The sequence below is a fragment of the Physeter macrocephalus genome, chromosome 16 (assembly GCF_002837175.3).
Source record: "Physeter macrocephalus isolate SW-GA chromosome 16, ASM283717v5, whole genome shotgun sequence".
NCBI classification, from domain to species: domain Eukaryota; kingdom Metazoa; phylum Chordata; class Mammalia; order Artiodactyla; family Physeteridae; genus Physeter; species Physeter macrocephalus.
In genome coordinates, this window is record NC_041229.1 from 65,890,928 (window position 1) to 65,910,931 (window position 20,004).

Here is a 20,004-nt window from a genome sequence, read left to right on the forward strand (position 1 = left end):
CTTATTAAAATGCTGATTCCAAGCCTTGTCCCAGACCTACAGAATCAACATGAATTCTTTCATTGAATCAATATTTATTGAACAACTACAAGAACCAGGCACTATTCTAGGTGCTGGAGATACAGCAATGAACAAAACAAATGTCCCTGTCTTCATGGAACTTACACACTGGTAGAGGGAAAATGTACAAATAAATAAGGGAGAGTAACCAAGTGAGTACAGTCTATCAGAAGGCGACAGATACTGTTGAGGAAACGAAGCATGGAAGGGATGAGGAGTGACGGGGTCAGGGCTGCCATTTTAACAAGGTGCCATTTGCAACATTTGAACAAAGGCCTGAAGAGGCAAAGGAACATATATCAGAGGGTAGGAGCATTCCAAGAGGCGGGGGAAGCAAGTGCAAATGTCCTGAGGCAAGAATGTACCTGGTATGACTCCCCTTACTTTTAATCAAGATCAAACATGAGAGTTTGAGACCACTTTAGCAGAGTGACAGCATCCTACACAGGCGCCAGCCCCTGAAAGAGTGGAGCTTGTTTAGGAAATTGCTAAGGAGGCAAAGGACCGAGACTCAGAGTCCTACACAAGGACCATCTGCAGAGCCTTCAGTCCTTGGCTTCTGAGACGGAGATAAAGGTCTCGAGCAGCTTGGATGAAGAAAGCAGTGATTAACTGCCCCTTTTTTGTGTTTGTGAAAACACAGGCCTGACCCCAAAGCAAAGGTGCCCGCAGTAGGGGAGATTTGGGGAACACAAGGCACCAGCACACACAGAACCTGTGACAGCCGCCTGGAAGACAGCCCGAAAGCTCTGTTCTCTGGCTGCATTTAGAGTTTTAAACACCAGCGTCCCTTCCATCATGCGTTATCTCATTCAAACCTCCAAACAATCCCAGAGGTAAGAATTATACATCCCAATTCTATAGATTAGGAAAATAGGGTTCACAGAGGTTAACACACAGCTGGGCAAGAAGCTAGAAAGAGCTGGAACTGAATAGATGGCCTAATGCCAATTCTGTGCTCTTCCCACCAGAGCACACTGTTTTAGGGAGGCAAAAAAAGCCAGGGCTGCCTTTAGGTGCTGCATGGCAGCTATTATTACTATTGTTGTTGTTATTGTTTTTATTTCTCTCATTTTAACTCACCCTTAGGGCACCCTTCCAACCTTGCTGCGTACGGCACATTCACCACCATTACCTCGTATATCTTCAGAGACCGTGAGGCAGACGGGGCATGGCAAGGCCTGATGTCCCCAAAGGGCACAAAAGAAAACCAAAGTGAAAGACCCATGGCCGGGAGGTGGCAGAACTGAGGCCGGAAACCGAGTCCTCTTATAATGGTTTCATCCCATTTTGCATTTTTTCGCATGACTCCCTGATGGCAGGGGTGGATCTGAGCCATCACTCCCTCCACACACCCTTGGCCCAGGCTGGGCACCCTAGGAATGTTTGTTAGCCGAGCTGAGTTGGCCTGATGTGAAATGAATGAAAAGTCCTGTGCTGAGTGGGCTGATGCCCCAGAGGGAGCCTGTCAAGGACACGGCTGGAGCCGCCTTCCCGGACAGGCTGGGCCCTCAGGCAGCCCTAGGCTAAGGCTAGAGATGGCTCACTTCCTCCAAGGGCTGCAGTCTCAGTGTCTCTGCCACCCCTCTTGAGAGCTCAGTACAGGCTGGTCTCGGGGATCCCCATTCCCGGTCGCCTCCCCAGCCCATCCACACAGGGACCAACCCCCCTTTGTCTCCAGTGGGAGAAAGACCGGCCCTTTCTTCCCTGGTTTCTGTGCCCTGGGTCCCATCCTCTCCTCCCTCCTCAGAAGCCCTTTGCTCACCATGGCCTCAGAGAACTCAGGCACCCACTCCCCAGACCAATTAAATGACCAGAGCTAAGGCACAACACTCCTCGCTTTCTTAAAAGCTGTCCAAGCGATTCAGTGTGCAGTCAGAGTCTTGAGAACAACTGCCTTACAAAAAAGAGAGAACTACAACACAACACAGCACAATACAACGGAACAAAATAGAACCGAATAACACCGACCAATCTATAATAGAACATATCAGAGCGCTTTGCACATTATAAGAATAACTATTGTTTCTTAAAAGTTTTGTTTCAATTGCACGTGCGTGTGTATGGGTGTGAGTGGTGCGTCATCCTGGGTCATGACTGGAGACTGGTTAATTGGTAGAAAACCTCGCTCCAGCCCTGCCTTAGCTCCCGATTCTCCTTCACAGTCAAAATCCCTGATGGAAACATCTACCTCGCAGCTGCTCTTCATCTTCATCTGGCTTCTGTCGCCCCATCCCCAACCCTGCCCACCAAGGTTTCTGTGATCTGCACCTTCCAAATCTAATGGCTTCTTCCCAGACTGCGTGTCCTTCCACCTGTCTGTGGGCTCATTCAAGCAGATGACTCGTTCCTGAAATTCTCTTTGTCCGAGGAGTCTGTGTCATCCTCCAGATTCTCCTGGCTCTTCCCTCTCTGTCTCTCAGCAGCTAACCTTCTTCCCCCTAACTCCTAAACACCTTACCTCAGTATCCTCTCAGGCTTCTTCTTTTTTTTGTTGTTCTCCCCTCTTCTCTTTGCTACCCTCTCCTCCTAGCTGATGGCTTCAGCTGCTCTGTGTACAAGACTCCAAATCCACATCCCCACGTTTACCTCTCAAGCTCCGGCTGTGCAGTTGGCCAGCTGTGAGGCAGGCTCCCGGGGCTGGAGCTGGGGCTGGGGAGGGGTAATGCTGACAGCACTCAACTCACGGTCACACACTTGAGGGTCAGGCAGGTGAGGCAAGCTAGGAAGCATTACCATCCCCCTTTACAGAGGAAGAAACTAAGACTCTGAGGGTTGAGGGATGTCTCCCTGGTCACTCATCCACAGTGAGAGGATCCCAGAACCCATGACTTCAGACTTCAGAGTTCTTTCCCTTCACACCATGCACTGGAACTCAACGTGTGCAAAAGCGATGCTGCGTACTATTCATTAAACCAGAGGTTCTCAACCAGAGCTGTGCAACAGAATCATCAAGAATGCTCTTAAAAGGAGAGACGGCCAGATTCCACCTCAAACCTACTGGGTTAGAATCTTCTGGGAAAGGCGTTTGTTTGTCTGAGCTTTATATTTTGAAGTAATTACAGATTCACAGGAAAGTACACAGAAATACACAAGGAGGTCCCATGCACCCTTCATCCAGCCTCTCCCAACATTAGCATCTTACACAACCGTAGTACGATATCAAAATGAGGGCACTGACGTTGCCAAAATGGGAAAGCTTCTCCAGGTCTCTCCAGCAATACAGGCACTCATTTGGGTGTGTGCATGTAGTTCTGTGCAATTTTGTCATGTGTAGCCTTGTGTAACCACCACCACAGTCAAGATGCTGTGCCACCACTGCAATACCTCCCAGGGCTTTGGGTTTGAAAGCTCCCCATCCCTGATGAACGCTGCACCCAACCCACTGCTCCTCTTGCCCCCGCCATCCAGGGAATGACCATCATCCTCTGAGTCACCCTGGCTTGAGGCTGAATCATCGTTCACCAGCCCTCTTCTGGCCCATCTGGCCACAGCCTGTGGGTCAAGAGACCCAGTAGATGCTTCCTTTATGGCATCTCTCAGGCTCATGCCTCGGCCTCAACTCCACATCCACCACTGCTCCAGAGCCCTTGATTTCTTGCCTGGACAGCTGCCAACTGCCATCTCATCCAGTTCCCTTCTTCAGGACGCCCCTTTCCCCCCAACGGTAATAAAAACCGCAGCCAAAGCTCTTCATTGCCCAGCCCTGACTGCATCACTCCTCTTACCAAAAACTTTCATGGTTGTCGCCATTTACAAAATAAAAGTCCAAACCATTTAAATTCAAATATGAAATCCTCTACACCTGGCTCACTTTCCTTACCTAAATTTCTCAAAATCAGTCTCAGGTTTCCCCCTCTTTCCCACATGAATGAACGACAAAACGGCCTCCTTCAGGCCATGATAAAGTTCTCACCATGGGGAAGAAATGCAAGGCTTCAAGATTTCCTTCTTCCTGATGCTTCGTTCTTTCTTTTGTGATGTGAGGAGATGCAGTTGGATGGAGCCTGGGGATGCCTCTTGCTTGGGGGAATATGCCATCACCCTTGGAAGGACGGCTCTTCCATCCCTGGCCTCCTTACGGTGTAAGAGGTGAGGGGGCCAGCCGGCACGGGTAGAGCAAGGTAGGGTACACGGGCAGCCTAGTCACGCTGCTGTGGTGTTAGCCGCTGGGGAATGGGAGCTTTCTCCACTCCCTGGAGCCAAGCAAGGTGATGGTAGGTAGCTGCTCGAGGTCTCCCTCACAACAGACCATCACCTTTAAAACTACCCTGCCTATTTGCTGCCACCCTTAGGTGCCTTTTCCTTCCTTCACGTCCATGGAACAATGAGAGTTAAATGATTCATAAGCACTGCCCTTCAGAAAGCTCTAAAATCCCCTTCACAGCATTGCTACTACACTCGCTTCTACATGATAATAAAATGAAAAAGAAAATTTGCTTATTAAGATTAAAAATATTTCAGTTATCTGACATGTTTCAGCTTTAACTGATAACAAAACACAAAGTGCTCATCTGAACTTCTCATTACAGCAACGGATTCACTGGGAAATTTACTACCTGACATCAGAGAAAATGTTAAAGATAACACAAGCCCAGTGACTCTGTGATCCTGTGACCCAGTGGTCTATTTTTTAAAGTCATGCATTATCCATAGAACATTCATATTAATGGTCCTATCAAGAGCACTGGTTCCTTTTTTTAAAAATTTATTTATTGATTTATTTTTGTCTGCGTTGGGTCTTCGTTGCTGCTCGCAGGCTTTCTCTAGTTGTGGCGAGCGGGGGCTGCTCTTCGTTGCGGTGTGCGGGCTTCTCATTGCGGTGGCTTCTCTTGTTGCGGAGCACGGGCTCTAGGCACGCGGGCTTCAGCAGTTGTGGCTCGCGAGCTCTAGAGCGCAGGCTCAGTAGTTGTGGCACAGGGGCTTCTTTGCTCCGTGGCATGTGGGATCTTCCCGGACCAGGGCTCGAACCCGTGTCCCCTGCATTGGCAGGCGGATTCTTAACCACTGCGCCACCAGGGAAGCCTAAGAGCACCGGTTCTTAAACTGTCTCAATACATGGTCTCTAAGCTTGGAGAATATTACGGGGATGCTATATGTGGGAGGAATCAGAAGCCATGGAATATGCACCAAGGGAAAGAGGTAGCTGGTAGTAGCTGGAGAAGGCGAGATGTGATGTGAGGGCTTCAACAAGGGCTTGCTGGCCACCTGGGGCTCTGCTCGGGCCAGATGGCACGAGGAACAGGGCGTCCAGAAAAGAGGCTAGACTTTCAACAGCTCTGTTGCTGTCGTTGCATTGTACGTCTCCTACCATCCCCACCATCAACACCACCATGGCCACCACCACCGGCACCATCAACACCTCCACCATCGTCACCACCAACACCAATGGACAAGCTTCCAGGCAAAGGCCAAGGCATGCAGCAAAATGAAATGACGCTTCACAGAAGAGAGTCACTGGAAATGTTCACTGTGTACGTGGAGGGGGTAGAGGTCACGGCTATTTATCTTATCATACTGCACTAGGATGTTGGGGGAGAGAGTTGACAGACGATGAGGAAAAGCCTGGGGACCAGGCCCCTCTGGAGTGTGGAGAGGGTGCAACTGTGGAGTGAACCTTCCAGAGCGGTGACCATCATGAATCTCTCCTCTCTGAGGCAACATCCCAGAGAAGGAAGAGCCGTGGAGAGCCTCAGGAAAATGAGAACCCCGAACAGAGGCTGGCCCCTCCGCTCAGATGTCCGCACGGGGCAGGGAGCCGGGCACTCACCATTACTGCTGTTGTCATCCACCAGGATGATCTCCTTGAGCAGGTGCGGAGGTGTGCGCTCGATGGCTGAGTGGATGGAGCGCAGCAGCACGGAGAGTGCTTCATTGACGAAGATGAATACGATGCTCACCTCTGGGAGGCTGCTGGGGAATGAGAGGTTGTGGCACCTGGAAAGAAGAGCAGCCGGGCACTTAGATCTGTCACTGACTTGGCTGGGGTCACCCCGGGTGCTGGCCCGCCCATGTCTTGGCTCCAGCTTTGCTGGAGGACTCGGGAGTCCAGATTCCTCCCGGGGTCTTTTCCTTGATATACTTAAGATAAGCCCTAAGTGTACAGCAGACAGGCCCTCAACCACTGAAACCGGTTTGCCCCACTATAGAGTCTGAATTTGTCAGTGACTCCCCCAGCTGAACAGTTGTACCATTAGTGCAGGGCCCGGAACCCGGCAGGCAGTCACTGAGTGTTTACTGGAAGAATGACTCCAAATTTCTAAATCCAGTAGGATGGGAAATGCAACCAAAAGAAAAGTCTTAGTTTTTCCAAAATGGCAGCCAGTGCCTAAGTGAGGCCTGACCTTAGATGACCTGCCTCAGGAGAAAAATACATCTCCTTCCAGAGAGTCCTACTGCCAGAATCCACTCTGCCTCATTCCGGGAGTCACACTGCCTGGGGCCTCTCCCACCTCTCACTTATCTCAGGGATTCAGCCTCCAGAAAAGGTTGAAGCCAGAGTCAGAGGCTCAACACACTAGAGGACTGGAAGGACAATTCCAACCTCATTTCACAGATGAAGACACTAAGGCTCAGATAGGCTAGGTCCCCGCCATGTGTCAGCTGTCAAGATGGCATCTCAACTCTGGTCTTCTTACATCTACACCAGGGTTCTTCCTTCAGGGAGAAGTGGTCAGGGGAGAGACTGCCTCTAACTGTCCATTTCCTCCCTAGCTCCATTGAAACCCTAAAGCCATTTGGAGGTCTCTTATCCAAAGGACAGGAGGCAAAATCATAAAAGTCTGCGTGCCATTCTCCATGGGAAGAGGAACATGCAACCCTAAAATCAGATCCCATCAAGAGGCCAGACCATAAGAGGTGCCATGGTTCCTAAGGGCATGTCAATTCCTTCCATTGCAAGCATTGCCTTTATGGGTAGGAAATCATTGCTGGTGCTCTTCTCTGGCTGAAACTAAATACTGTTCCAGAAGGCACTGAGCTCCCATCTTCAGGATACTTGAATGAAAGGAGAGAGCAGCAATTGTAGCCCTGTCCCAGGTCCTGGGCTCAGAAAAGAGGCTGCCTGCTCCCAGGGAGAGGTTTGATCAGGCCACTGATGGTTCCAGGGGTTCAAGGCTGGTGACCATGTTGCATGGCTCCCAAGTGGGAGGTGCAGCCGGGTTAGAACATGCAATAATGAGCATAATAGCGCAGGGCTTCTGCTCGTCAGTAATTAAAATGCTGCAGGATAGGGACGGGCCTGCTCTTCCTTAATGAGGAAGGCTGCAGGATAACCAGCACTGAGCAATTTTAGAGAAATCACAGTGGGGCCCCAGCCTGCTTAAGAGCAGGAGATTAATAAACTAAAATCACTGTCTCTATGGTTACCACAAATTTACAGAAACTTCTCCCATTCTATTTCCAGCTCTCCTTTTCTCTCACCAAAGATAGGTGGGGGAAGGGAAAGAATCAAGCCTTACCCAAATCTGCTTCATACTTAGAATTTGAGCAAAGCCATCAGGTTAACAGCTTGGTGTAGAATTCATTCATTGTTGTATTTAATGTAATAGATATTTATTGAGTTCCTTCCATGAGATAGGTACTGTACTGAGGGTACAGCAGGACGTGGACAAAGGGCCTGTCCTCATGGAGCTTATGCTTTGATGGGGGAAGCAGGCAAACATGGAAGCAAACAAATGATACAACTTCATATGAGTGCTGAGATGAAAAGTAATGCGGGGTTGGCGGATAGCGTGATGCCCTGGCAGCTGTTCTAGAAGGAGTGGTTAGGGAAGGGCTCTGAGGGGAGGGGTCTGACCAGAAACTCACATGGCATGCCACACTGAGCTGTGCAAAGGCCCAGTGGGGCGAAGGAAACAGTGCTGTGACTAGAGAGGAGGTGATGGAGGGAACCAGCTCACGGAACTGCAGCAAAGGGCAGAAAGAGATGAGGAGGTGGAGGGAGGGAATTAAATGAAGGAGAAAGACTGGATTGACTCCATAAGCTCAACAGACCCTTTCCAAAAATTTGTTGTTGTTGTGAATAGTATCGTTATAACAGAAATTAAAAGGTTGCTGGTTAACAGTCAAATAATGCTTCTGGCTAGTGCTTCTTTGTGGTTATCAAGACCAGCAGCTGGCCTTTCCTTAAGCATGGAGACTGACAGAAGTATTAACATACAACCTACTTGCTAACTGCAGTTTAAAAATAATCCTTTATATGGTCAGACTACTAGCACATGACCTTTATGTTTCTATGAAACAGCTCCTAATAAGGTCAATATATCAGTACAGTGTCAGTTCACTGTCCACCCCACTCACTCCACCAGCATGAAGACTGTGACCCTACGTCTGTCCCCACTTCTCCAGGGGTTTCCTCTGAGATCTCAGAGCCTCACTATCTGAAGCTTCCGGTGGTTCTCTTTTCCAGAGTTAGAGGTTAACTGCCTTCTCCTCCTCTCTTCCCTTCTTAATTCTCAGCCTAACCACTCCATTTCCGCCTTCCAAGGAGACCAAGTTGAATGTCTCCCAGCAACGGCCACGGCCGTCCTGATGGCTTGAGCAGCTGCTGTGTCTAGGATCTGTCTCCTGATGATCTTTCTGCAAGCAGAGTGGAAATGTTACTTTTGTTTTACAAGCTAAACTCTGCTGATCACTATTTTCGCATGCAAGGCTCTTTCCAACAAGGTTGTTACTTAACAGCCCTTTTGAACGGGACACCTAGGAGAGTGCATCACATTTGTGTGTGTTTATTGCCTGTCTCTCCCTCTACTATAATGACCCTCCCTGAAAGCAGGGACTTTATTTTGCTACTGTGCTAGCTCCCAACCTTAAGCCAGGGTGTGGCATATAGTAGGTTTTTGGAATTGAACAAAACTAACAGGTTTATTTATTTTATCCATGCATACTTCGAAGATATTGCGGCTTTGGTTCCAGACCACTGAAATAAGGCAAATATTGCAATACAGTGAGTCACATAAATATTTTGGTTTCCCAGGGCATTTAAAATTATGTTTCTACTACACTGTAGTGTATTAAGTGTGCAATAGCATTATGTCCAAAAAACACCAATGTACATGCCTTAATTAAAAATATTTTATTGCTAAAAATTGCTAACCATCCTACGACAACACAAACCTTCAATGTGTAGAAAATGCAGTATCTGCGAAGTGCAGTAAAGTGAAATACAATAAGACAAGATATGCCTGCTTAAGGCCTAAATTTCACATGCGTGCCACTGATCTCAGCACGCTCTTTTCATACAAACCTCCTCCCTCTGAAGGAGAGTCAGGTCCTCTCCCACCAGCAGGCCCTTCCTCTCCCACCCTCCCTCCCCTGGATTTATGGCCCCAACTGCTCACTTTCAGTCTCCAGCAGGCTCTCAGTTGCTTTGCACTGTAATTAAGTGATCCCTCCAGGCCAAATGTCCTGACCTCCTTAAATCCTTCCTTCCTCCCCTTCTCTCCTGGGAGCCGCTCAGCGCCCTCCCAGGAACAGCCGCGGTGCTTTTTCTCCACACCTCGTGGCATCTAACCTAAACCTGGGTCTGCGTGAGCAGAGACAGGTGAAGGGTAGGCAGGTTAAGAAAGATGAGGTGGGATAGTTTATAGGGAGAGAACACTGCAGGGGAGGGGGACGAATAGAGCCACCCAGATGCTGACCCAGCTGTGCCCCGACTTGCTGCGTAATCCTGGGAAAGCCACTTCCCTGCTCTCCATGTCTTGTCACAGATTAAGGGAGGTAGAAGCAATGATCAGAGGTGTCCTCTCTGTACAGTTCAGGATCTTCTATCTCACATGCGGTGAATGGAAGATGTCTCACTAAAGAAATAGTTTGCAAACTTTCTCTCCCTCCTAGCCAGTGCCTGGTCGTCACCAAATGCCACAAGACACATACCTCCCCTTACCACTGTTGTGACTAGGCAGGGTGACCAACTTCATCCTGGTCGGCCCAGGACTCTCCCAGTTGCAACACTGAAAGTGCCAAGCACACTGGGATGGGTTGGTCATCCTGTGACTAGACCACAGCTTCCTGATGGTAGGGGCGGATCTTGCTCATGACTGCATGTCCTTTGCCCGGCACTGTTCCTGGCCATCAGCAGGCATTCAGCCTGCATCTCTTGAATAAACTGATAGCATCCTTTTCAAAGCCCCCAACACACACACATTCACACAGTATGATGGCTACCTTTGTTTCAACATCAAAGCAGAACTTACATGGCTGAGAGGAGAGGCCAAAAGAGGGAAGAAGAACAGCACGTCAGGTGAGGTGTCTGCATACCTGCCGGTCACACCATCATCACTGCCAGATACTGAACTCAGGACAGAAGCCTGCCTGCAGCGGGGCAGCCCAAGGCCTTCCAAAGAAACACACGTCCAAGAGGGTTGTTCCAGACCCGAGCCCAGCAATTCTGTTCCCGAGTCTGGCCACTTCACCCACAAACCAGCACCAGCCTCTGCCCGAGGACTGTGCCTCTCATATTCACACACTGAGATGTTCTCCCCCAGCACCTGCATCCTCCTGTGTCTGGCCAGCACAGCCTTTGCTGCCAGAGCCTGCCGTCCCCACCTGCTCTGGTGTCTGCCTCTGTCCTCCCCTTCTCCGCTTGCCTCTCCAGAGAAGGGCCGGGGACGTGAGAATCGGTGGAACCACCAGGTGTAACTGGCCCTTCCCTATTTATGCTCCTTGAGAAAGCCTGACTGTACCAGACCGGTCCCTTACACATTTTGAGAAGAGGTACACTCTCTTGTAAAATTAACCATAAAAGTTCCCTTTTTATTTTATTCTTGTTCAACGTTGAGCCATTTTCCACTAGAGATAAAAACAAGGCATTTCTGAGAGGGGAGTACTATGGCTGTCTAATAAGCCGGGACTGATGGTCATGATATAGTCAACTACATCCACCTCTGCACACAGAGGTGGTGTGGGTATGGAAGCGGCTATGTAGGGAGCCTCCCAGCAGAGCTCCCTGACACGGTTTGGAGCTGTTTATGAGGCAAGTTTATATCAAAAGCCTTAGCGCTGCCACTACCTGCGAGAGGCAGGGAAGCAGTGGCAGACTAAGGAAGGCCAAGCCAGGTGCCCTGCCACTGGGTACCGCCCAGGGCAGCAGCCAGACACCCCCATATTGGACCGATGGATTCTCCCCTCCCCGTGACCTCGGCAAATCTACGAGCTCCCGGTCCATCAGAGCGTGACTCATGGAGGCTGCTTGACCTCTTCCAGAGCAAAGATCAAAGTAGAATGTGAGCTGTGGTCTGCCGGCCAATGTGTACAGGGAACCAGGTCCAACTATGCCTGGATTCTGGGAGTGAAGGAGGGACCGACCTGGACCAAACAGAGAGAAGATGACACTCCCAGGTACCCACTCCCCTGAGTGCCCGAAGCCCCTCTTTCTTCCCAGGTTTCTCCTAGAGAGGCTCTACCCTGTACCCATGGTCAGCACACAAGGGTTCAGCTGTACCATTAACCACCTAGAGCATAAACCCTGGGATCAGCAGTGCCTTCTTGTCCCTTACAGCTATCTGTGTCCTCACTCAGGCCTCCACCCTTCTACCTGTACCCACAGCACTTGCTTGATCCTCCTCTGGCCTCACTTGGGTACACTTCTGGCTTCTTCCAGAACTTTCCAGATTAGATAGGCTCCCAGCCTGCCAGCGACCAGTCTGTTGGGCTTAATAAGAGCCGAGGATGAGGGCAATATGGGGGTTCTTTCTGGGCATGAGTGCAGTCAAGAATTCCACTCCCTGTGCCTGGCATCTCTATCACCACAACCTCTGGAGCTGAGACTGCACGGTACAGCTACCCCTACTGCTCAGGGACTCCTCACAGAATATCTGGAAGTAACAATAGTACTAATTTCCATTTACTGAGTGCTTATGATTTGCCATAAACCATGCTAAGAGATAAACGGATGTTTTTACTCTTTCTCCCCCCTCTGAACTTTATTCTTTCCTACAATCTTATATGGTAAACATTTTATCCCCATTTTACAGATGAGGGAAACAGGGCTGAGGCAGTAAGTTATCTTCCAGGGCTTACACCTGGGCTCATTTGCCTCCAAAGCCAGTACCCATAGTCCCCGCTAAACTAGGGTCTGTACCTTCTTTCCACACCCACCCAGAGATTCATCTGTCCAGACACTGGTGTTGTGATAACCCAAAGACCTGGTGGAGGGAGGGGCAAAATGAAAGTCACTCCAGGTCAACTCTGATGAAACATGGGGCAGATGTAGTGTGTCTAATAGGATGATGTGTACTAACATGATAAAATACTACTGGGCACGTGAAGCCTAAAATTGTCTTCCTGTCCCATTGCTCCCATTGAGATAAACCCTCCCCATATATACTCCTTGTATGAAGCTGTCTGTGTCCTCTGCCAGGTGGCCTCACCATTCCGCCCACAACTCATGGGACCGGAGACTGCTTCCTGAGCCCCAAGTAGCTATTGACGGGCTGGCGGTCAGTGTACAGAGCAGTCTAGCCCAGGAGCTCTTATAGCCGGATCTCATGATATTGAAGAAGGACCAGCAGCCCTATCAAGCCCTTTCTCATGGGGAGGTTGAACATGAGGTACCCTAAGAAGACAAGCAGAAATGATGGGGTTGGAAACAGAACACTGTCACTGAGTGAGCTGCAGATGTGAACAGTCACTGTTAGAGACACGGCACTCTAAGAGATGAACAGAGAGGATGCAGACTCGAGCCTGTCCAGGATGTCCTGAGCCACGCTGCCCTCCTCCAGAGCCTGGATATGTGGCTTCCGCTGGTGTGATTATGTGACTGTGTAGACACTGGCCTACAAAGAATCCCAGACATCTGTGGTCATCTGAGTGAGTTCAGTGCCTTCCTCCATGACAGCACACCTACCCTAGCAAAGAAAGACCCACTGCACTTCCTGGACTGGGATCGGATCCCCACAGGCAGGCCCGACAGGTGGGAAAAAGGAGGACGGGGCGTCTTTGCTCTCCAGCAGAGCCTTGCTCCGGCCTCTGATGACCAGAACTCTGGGGCTGGGGAGAAGTCACTCTGTCCTACACTGCCTACCTGGCCCTCCTCACCTAATGCCAGGGTGGAAGGCCTGTCCCGTGTGGCTCCTTGTCCACTTTGTGGTCCTTCTGGTACTTAAAGTCATGACTTTAAGTTATGCCCCCCAGGCCATCTCTTTTACAAATCAGAGACCCAGATAAAAAGTAGCAAAAAGTTAAATAGCAGTTACTCTGATGTCAGGCAATGTTCTAAGAGCTCTATGTATATTACACATTCAATCTTTGTATTACCATCTCTAATTTACAGATAGGAAAACCAAAACACAGAGAGCCTAGGTAACTTGCTGGAGGTCAACCAGCTTTGTAAGTGACAGACCTGGCCTTGGATCCCAGGGAATTGGGTTCTACATATCACTCTATAATCTAGCAAGAACTTCATCTGTTTGTCATGTTACTCAGTTTTTCTCCTGAGTCGTTCTCCTCTAAACATATGTCACTTTCTCTATATCCCATAAAATCCAATTCTGCAGTTGTGATCTGAGTAAAACAAAACTATTGCCTCCCCATTTTAAGACATTACTACAGCTCAAGATTACATCATCTTTAAGAACAACTATATGATACTATTGGCCCATAATGTGTTTAATTAACTAGGATCCAGAAGCATTTTCCCAGATTGCTCCAGTTAAGAAGTATTTCTCCCTATGTTTGTGTAGTCAGCATTTTTGATGCAACAGCAGAACCATTACCCAGGGTGTTGATTTTACCCCCTTTGTCCTGAGGCTGCCCTCACGGAAGTCTCATCTTTCAAAAACTTCTGGGTCATCTCCACAGAGCCAAAATCCCAAACTAGAAAAGCTCCCCTAGGCAGGGCGGGGCAAGGGGCCTGAGTAGTGTCCTGGAGACACAGACCCAGGTAAAAATACTGGCTCTGCTACATACCACTGGTGGGCGCTTGACCAAGTTTCTTAACCTTGCAAATATTCAGTATTCTCCTATATAAAATGGAAATAATAATAACTACCCCAGAGAGACGAGAGGATAAAGTTAAAGGACGACATAGACATTAAGCCGTTTGCACAGTGCCTGCCACGTAAGTGAGCAAGTGGTGGCTCTTGGTGTAAATCCTTAGCCCCAGCGTAGCAACCCCCAGGTGATCCAGCAATCATGTCCTAGCTCCTCACCTGAAACCGCCCCCCTTCCCTGCCAGGACCAGACATATAACTTGTGGGGCTCAGTGCAAAAGGAAAATACGGTGGCCCCTGTTGAAAAATTATTAAGAATTTTAGCACAGCAATAGCAGCTCATTAAACCAAGCGCAGAGCCCTTCTAGCCTTCTCAGGATCCTGTGCAAAAGGGGCCCACTGTATAGTATCCCGATACTAATACTGCCGCTGTAAACAAGTCCTGCAAACTTGGTGACTTCAAATAGCACAAATTTGTTATCTTCTGGTTCTGGAGGCCAAAAGTCTGACAAAGGTCTCACTGGGCTAAAATCAAAGTATCAGCAGAACTGCATTCCTTTCTGTAGGTTCTAGGTGATAATCTGTTAGATACTGTTCTTGCCTTTTTCAGTATCTAAAGGCTGCCCACATTCATGGCTCTTTTCCATCTTCAAAGCCAGCAATGGCTGGTTGAGTCCTTCTCACATAGCCATCTCTCTGGTTTATTCTTCCACTTTCAAGTGTCCTGTGATTACATTGGGTCCAACCAGATAATTCAAGATGATCTCCTTATTTTAGTCAGCTGATTAGCAACCTTAATTCCACCTGCAACCTTAATTCTCCTTTGCCATGTAACATACCATATTCACAGGTTCCAGAGATTAGGACGTGAACACCCTTGGGAGGCCATTATCCTGCCTACCATACACACTCATGAAGCCAGCACTGTTGACCCCCAAAGTTCAGAGATCTCAGATGACTGTCTAGAGGTTGCACCATGAAGACCCCATGGCCCTCCGATCCATACACACAAACCTGGTGACCATCCTCAGAGTGGTGGCAGCAAATACCCACAGCCACCTGGATGGACCCTAACCTGCTCCTAGGGGGACCCAGAGCCCTGGCTCCAGGCTGCATTCTTTCATTTCTTTAATCTCATCCTGCTTCTTTCCACTTGGATGTTCACACAGGGTCTCTCCAGCTCAGGACCCAGGGCTCCTTTGTGGTTGGGTCTGTGTGGATCTGCCCCAGTTGCTCCCACCTGGGGCTGCAGAAAATAGTCCAATCCCCTTTACCAGCCCCTTGTGCCTCAGTCCCAGGCCTTAACCTAACAGTCAACCCAAGAGCCAATCCACCCTCACTCCTGGGAGGGATGTGGACCTCAGGGGATGCTGGCGAGAAAGGCAACATCATTACTGATGGCTCAGGGGCCTCTGAGGATCTGCCAGCAAGAGGCAGGAAGCAGTACCTGCTGGAGGCTCTGCCCTGAGCTACCTTAGAGGTAGGCCATAGGGTTGCCATGGCAATGTGACAGCCCTGAAGCCAGAGCCCACGAGCCCCTCCTCTTCCTACCCATACCCAATGCCCACTAGATCAGGGGCTCATCCCTTATATCCCCTGGCCCCTGTATGGAAATAATACCCACTGCCTGCAGGAAAAAATGAGGCAGGCACCGGCTGCTGTGGAGCTGGTGAGTTACCAATATGCTAACTACCCCACCCGCCATCACTGGGGTGGGAGGGTCACCCTTACCTTCCTGTCCTGATCTGGCAAGCTTGCTTTAGCCCTCCACGATCCTCCTTCCCCACAATCACAACCCATTTTCTCAGTGACCTCCCTAAAGATGTCGCCTCCATCCTCCCTCTCCATCCCACAGGCAAAGGACTCCCTTGATCTCTTTCTCACACCATAATTTTTCAAAAAGTTGATGCTTAATTTATATGCAGTGAAATGCACAGATCTTAAGTGTCTAGTTCGATGCATTTTGACAAATATATACACCTATGTAGTCCACACCCCAATCTAGACTTGTCTTTCCCTTCTTCTCTTTTTGCCTCTGGGAGATTATTTTGGAGGCTACAGATAAGAAGGAGCAGGTGGGACACTGGGAGGCAGGAGGAGGGACATAGAGAAAACCATGGGGATGTTTGGAGCTTGTAGCGGGGGACATGAGGGATGGAGTAAAGTCCAGCCAGACTGAGATGCAGACTTTCTCCCCTTCGATCCTGAGGCCCCGGTGTCTTTCACCCCAGGAAGCAAGAAGGCAAACCCCTGTCCAGATCTGGCAAAGGCCACACGTGGGGTGAGGTCTAGGAGGCTCACCAGAAGAGGCAACCACTGTCCTGTCTCCCCTGGGTCTTCCCACCTGGATGGCCAAGGGGCCTGCTCTGTTCTTATTACAATAATGCAGGAAGAATGAATGGCACTTTGACTTCCCCAAAAGCCGAGTGTCCTGGTGCCCGGAGGAAATACATCCTCTCTCTGCATGGATCAAAGACCCCAGATGAGGCTAATGAAACTGGCATTTCCAGTTCCCATGTCCTTCTGAGGCAGGAGATAAACGGGCCCCAGGCTGAACAGCTGGAGTTTGTTCCCTGGGGACAGAGACTCCAAAATAGCCAGAGCCAGAGAGGAGCTGAGCCCTGCCCAGATAAAAGATAGAGACCACATATTTCTCATTCTTGAGGTCAAGGAGACCTTCCCGAATACACATGCGCAGAAAAGATCCTTGAAGGTCAAAAAGGGAGTGATGTCAACCTATCCATAGGCGTCTTCGCTAGAATCCATCTTGGCTAAGAGATGGGCGTGCGCACATGGGACGACCCTCATGTAAACCAAATAAGGACTCAGAACCAGGCAAAGCAAGATCACTGCCAAAGGAAACCCAGAAGAAATGCCCCATATAAGTGATTCAAACTACCACGAGGGTGCTACTCTCTCTCGAGTCCACCCGTGTGTGCCTATTCACATGTACTCTTTTTTCCTCCTAATAAGCACTCTACTCGTTTCACTACTTTCCGTCTCTTTGTAGAAATTTATTTCTACAAAGCTGATGGGCCAGAGCCTTGTCACTGGCCACTGGTCCCTGGTGGTCTAATGGCTAGAGTTCAGCGCTCTCACTGCCGTGGCCTAACTTCAGCCTCTGGCTGGAGAACCGAAATCCTGTTTCAAGCCAAGGCCACCTGAGATGACTTCCATTTCCAGGGGACGGTGGCCAACACTGGTAAAGGGAGGCTCCTTGCAGACGTCAACCTCCGGTGCTGCTTCCCTGAGCAGAGGCCCCAGGAGGACAGGGCTTCTGTGGGTGTCAAGTGCAGTCCCTGACTTACTAGAAACCTGCATGGATGACTCCTTCCCAAGGAGGCAGGAGATCCTCTGCAAGTTTTTTGATCACTTGCCTTCTGATCCCATCACCTTCCACTCTGGATCCCACTACAGTGTAAGCTCCTGGAGGATTCTCTGTCTGATGCTTTACTGGGTGCCTGGCACACACTTGGTGCTCAATAAATATTTATTGGAAGTATAAACTAATGAAGCCTACCTAGCAACCAGCTGGATGGATTTTTTTTCCTTCTAGTTACCTCTTGTCCTGTGTATAAGGCACTGAGCACACTTTGGCCCTCTCTCAGCCAGATGACAAGGTGGTCAGATTACCAAGAGAGGAGACAAAATAAGGGCCCAGCCAGAGGTGATGGAAGGGAGGGTAGGGCAGAATTTGGGACACCCACTTTCTGGTCCAGCAATGAAGCCAAGGAGCATAGCATCAAGGTTAAGAACTTGGCAAGGTCAAGAATACAAAGAGCAGAGTGCAGAATCCAAGGATGCCTCCAGGGGCAGAAATCCCCAAAGGGCAAACAGGAGGTAAAAGGAGGAAAGGCATAGGAGCTGGGACTGAAGCAAGGTACACCTGGTGTGATTCTTCTAGAGACTGTCCTTAGCATGGGGCTTCCTCTCCAGATGCTCCCTGTACCCCTACCCACCTTGCTCTAAATCCCAACATTTGCCATAGCTGAGGTTTCACTCTATGCCTTGATAACAGCTTTGAGGTTCACTAAAACAATGTTTCCACTTCCTGAACCAGATAAGCCAATCAGCTCCATGCTATACATTGTTAAAGCAGGCCCCATCCCCATTAGAATGACACAAATGGACACCTCAAGGCAGTGAAACACAGTCACGGTTACAAGCACAAATTCTATTGCCAGACTGCCTGAGTTCAAATCCCAGTCCTGCCACTAGTGACCTTGGGCAGATTACATAATCTCTCTGGCCTCAGTTTCCTCTTGTATAAAATGGAGACTAATAATAATAATACTATGAAATAGTAAGAAATACATATATTGATCTCTGCCCCCAGTTCCTGACAATATTTATTAGTAGTCTTAGACTAATAATAATACTGTGAAATAGTAAGAAATACATATATTGATCTCTGTCTCCAGTTCCTGACAATATTTATTTAGTCTTTGACCCATAGCCCCTAAATCCTTTGTAACTTACTGAGTGAAAGGAGTGTCTGACACAGAGGTCCCAAATCCTTTAGAATTTCCTGGGTGATCGGAGTATCTCTTTTTTTTCTCAAAACAGAAAACTTTTTATTGAATTATAGTTGATTTACAATGTTGTGTTAGTTTCAGGTGTACAGTAAAGTGATTCAATTATACATATATGTATATATCTATTCTTTTTCAGATTCTTTTCCATTATAGGTTATTAAGAGGTATTGAATATAGTTCCCTGTGCTATACAGTAGGCCCTTGTTGTTTATCTATTTTATATATAGTAGTGTGTATCTGTTAATCCTAAACTCCTAATTTATCCCTCCCCCCTCTTTCCCCTTTGGTAACCATACGTTTGTTTTCTATGTCTGTGAATCTATTTCTGTTTTATAAATAACTGCATTTGTATTTTTTTTTTAGATTTCACATATAAGTGTTATCATATGATATCTGTCTTTCTCTGACTTATTTCACTTAGTATGATAATCTCTGGGTCCATCCATGTTGCTTCAAATGGCATTACTTCATTCATATATATATGGGTGTGTAGATATGTATATATATATATATATATATATATATATATACACACCACATCTTCTTTATCCATTCATCTGTCGATGGACATTTAGATTGCTTCCATTACTTGACTACCGTAAATAGTGCTGCTATGAACATCAGGATGCATGTATCTTTTTGAATTAGAGTTTTCATCTTTTCCAGAGGTATGCCCAGGAGTGGGATTGCTGGGTCATATGGTAGTTCTATTTTTAGTTTTTTAAGGAACCTCCTTACTGTTCTCCATAGTGGCTGCACCAATTTACATTCCCACCAGTAGTGTAGGAGGGTTCCCTTTTCTCCACACCCTCTCCAGCATTTATTATTTATAGACTTTTTGATGATGGCCATTCTGACTGGTGTGAGGTGATACCTCATTACAGTTTTGATTTGCATTTCTCTAATAATTCGCTATGTTGAGCATCTTTCCTGTGCCTGTTGGCCAACTGTATGTCTTCTTCGGAGAAATGTCTATTTAGGTCTTCTGCCCAGGTAGGAGTATCTTTTGATCTAATGAGGAAGATTCTTGGCAGGCTCCTGAATGAGGGTTGGTCACCAGAAAGATCAAGCCATGATTAGAAGTTTGGAACTTTCAGTCCTACCCCCCATTCTCTGGAGAGAGGGGAGAGGCTGGAAAATGAGTTAATAATCAATCATGCCTATGTAATGATGCCTCCAGAAAAATCCCTAAAATATGGAATTCAGAGAGCATCCAGGTTGGTGAGCACATATTGGGAGGGTGATGCACCCCCAACTCCACAGGGACAGAAGCTCCTGAGCTCGGGACACTTTCAGACCTCACCCTATGTCTCTCTCCACGTGGCTCTCTTCCCATGGAGCCCCTCACAGGGTAAAAGTCACATACCTTGCAACAGTTAACAGAGCCCTTCCCTGCAATTCTTAACTTGGGCTGTGCATGGGAATCACCCGAGAACTCTAAACAACATGGGCACTGAGTTCCACCTCTGGAAACTCTC

General features: G+C 48.4%; 1 protein-coding gene across 1 annotated transcript in view; it reads right to left on the reverse strand.

The window, feature by feature from the left end:
• GALNT18 (polypeptide N-acetylgalactosaminyltransferase 18) overlaps positions 1 to 20,004 on the reverse strand; it is a 346,196-nt gene that overhangs the window by 136,430 nt on the left and 189,762 nt on the right. Inside the window, exon 3 of the mRNA XM_028500904.2 lies at positions 5,831 to 5,997. Within this exon, the coding sequence (XP_028356705.1) occupies positions 5,831 to 5,997 (167 nt within the window). The remainder of the gene's footprint in view (positions 1 to 5,830; positions 5,998 to 20,004) is intronic.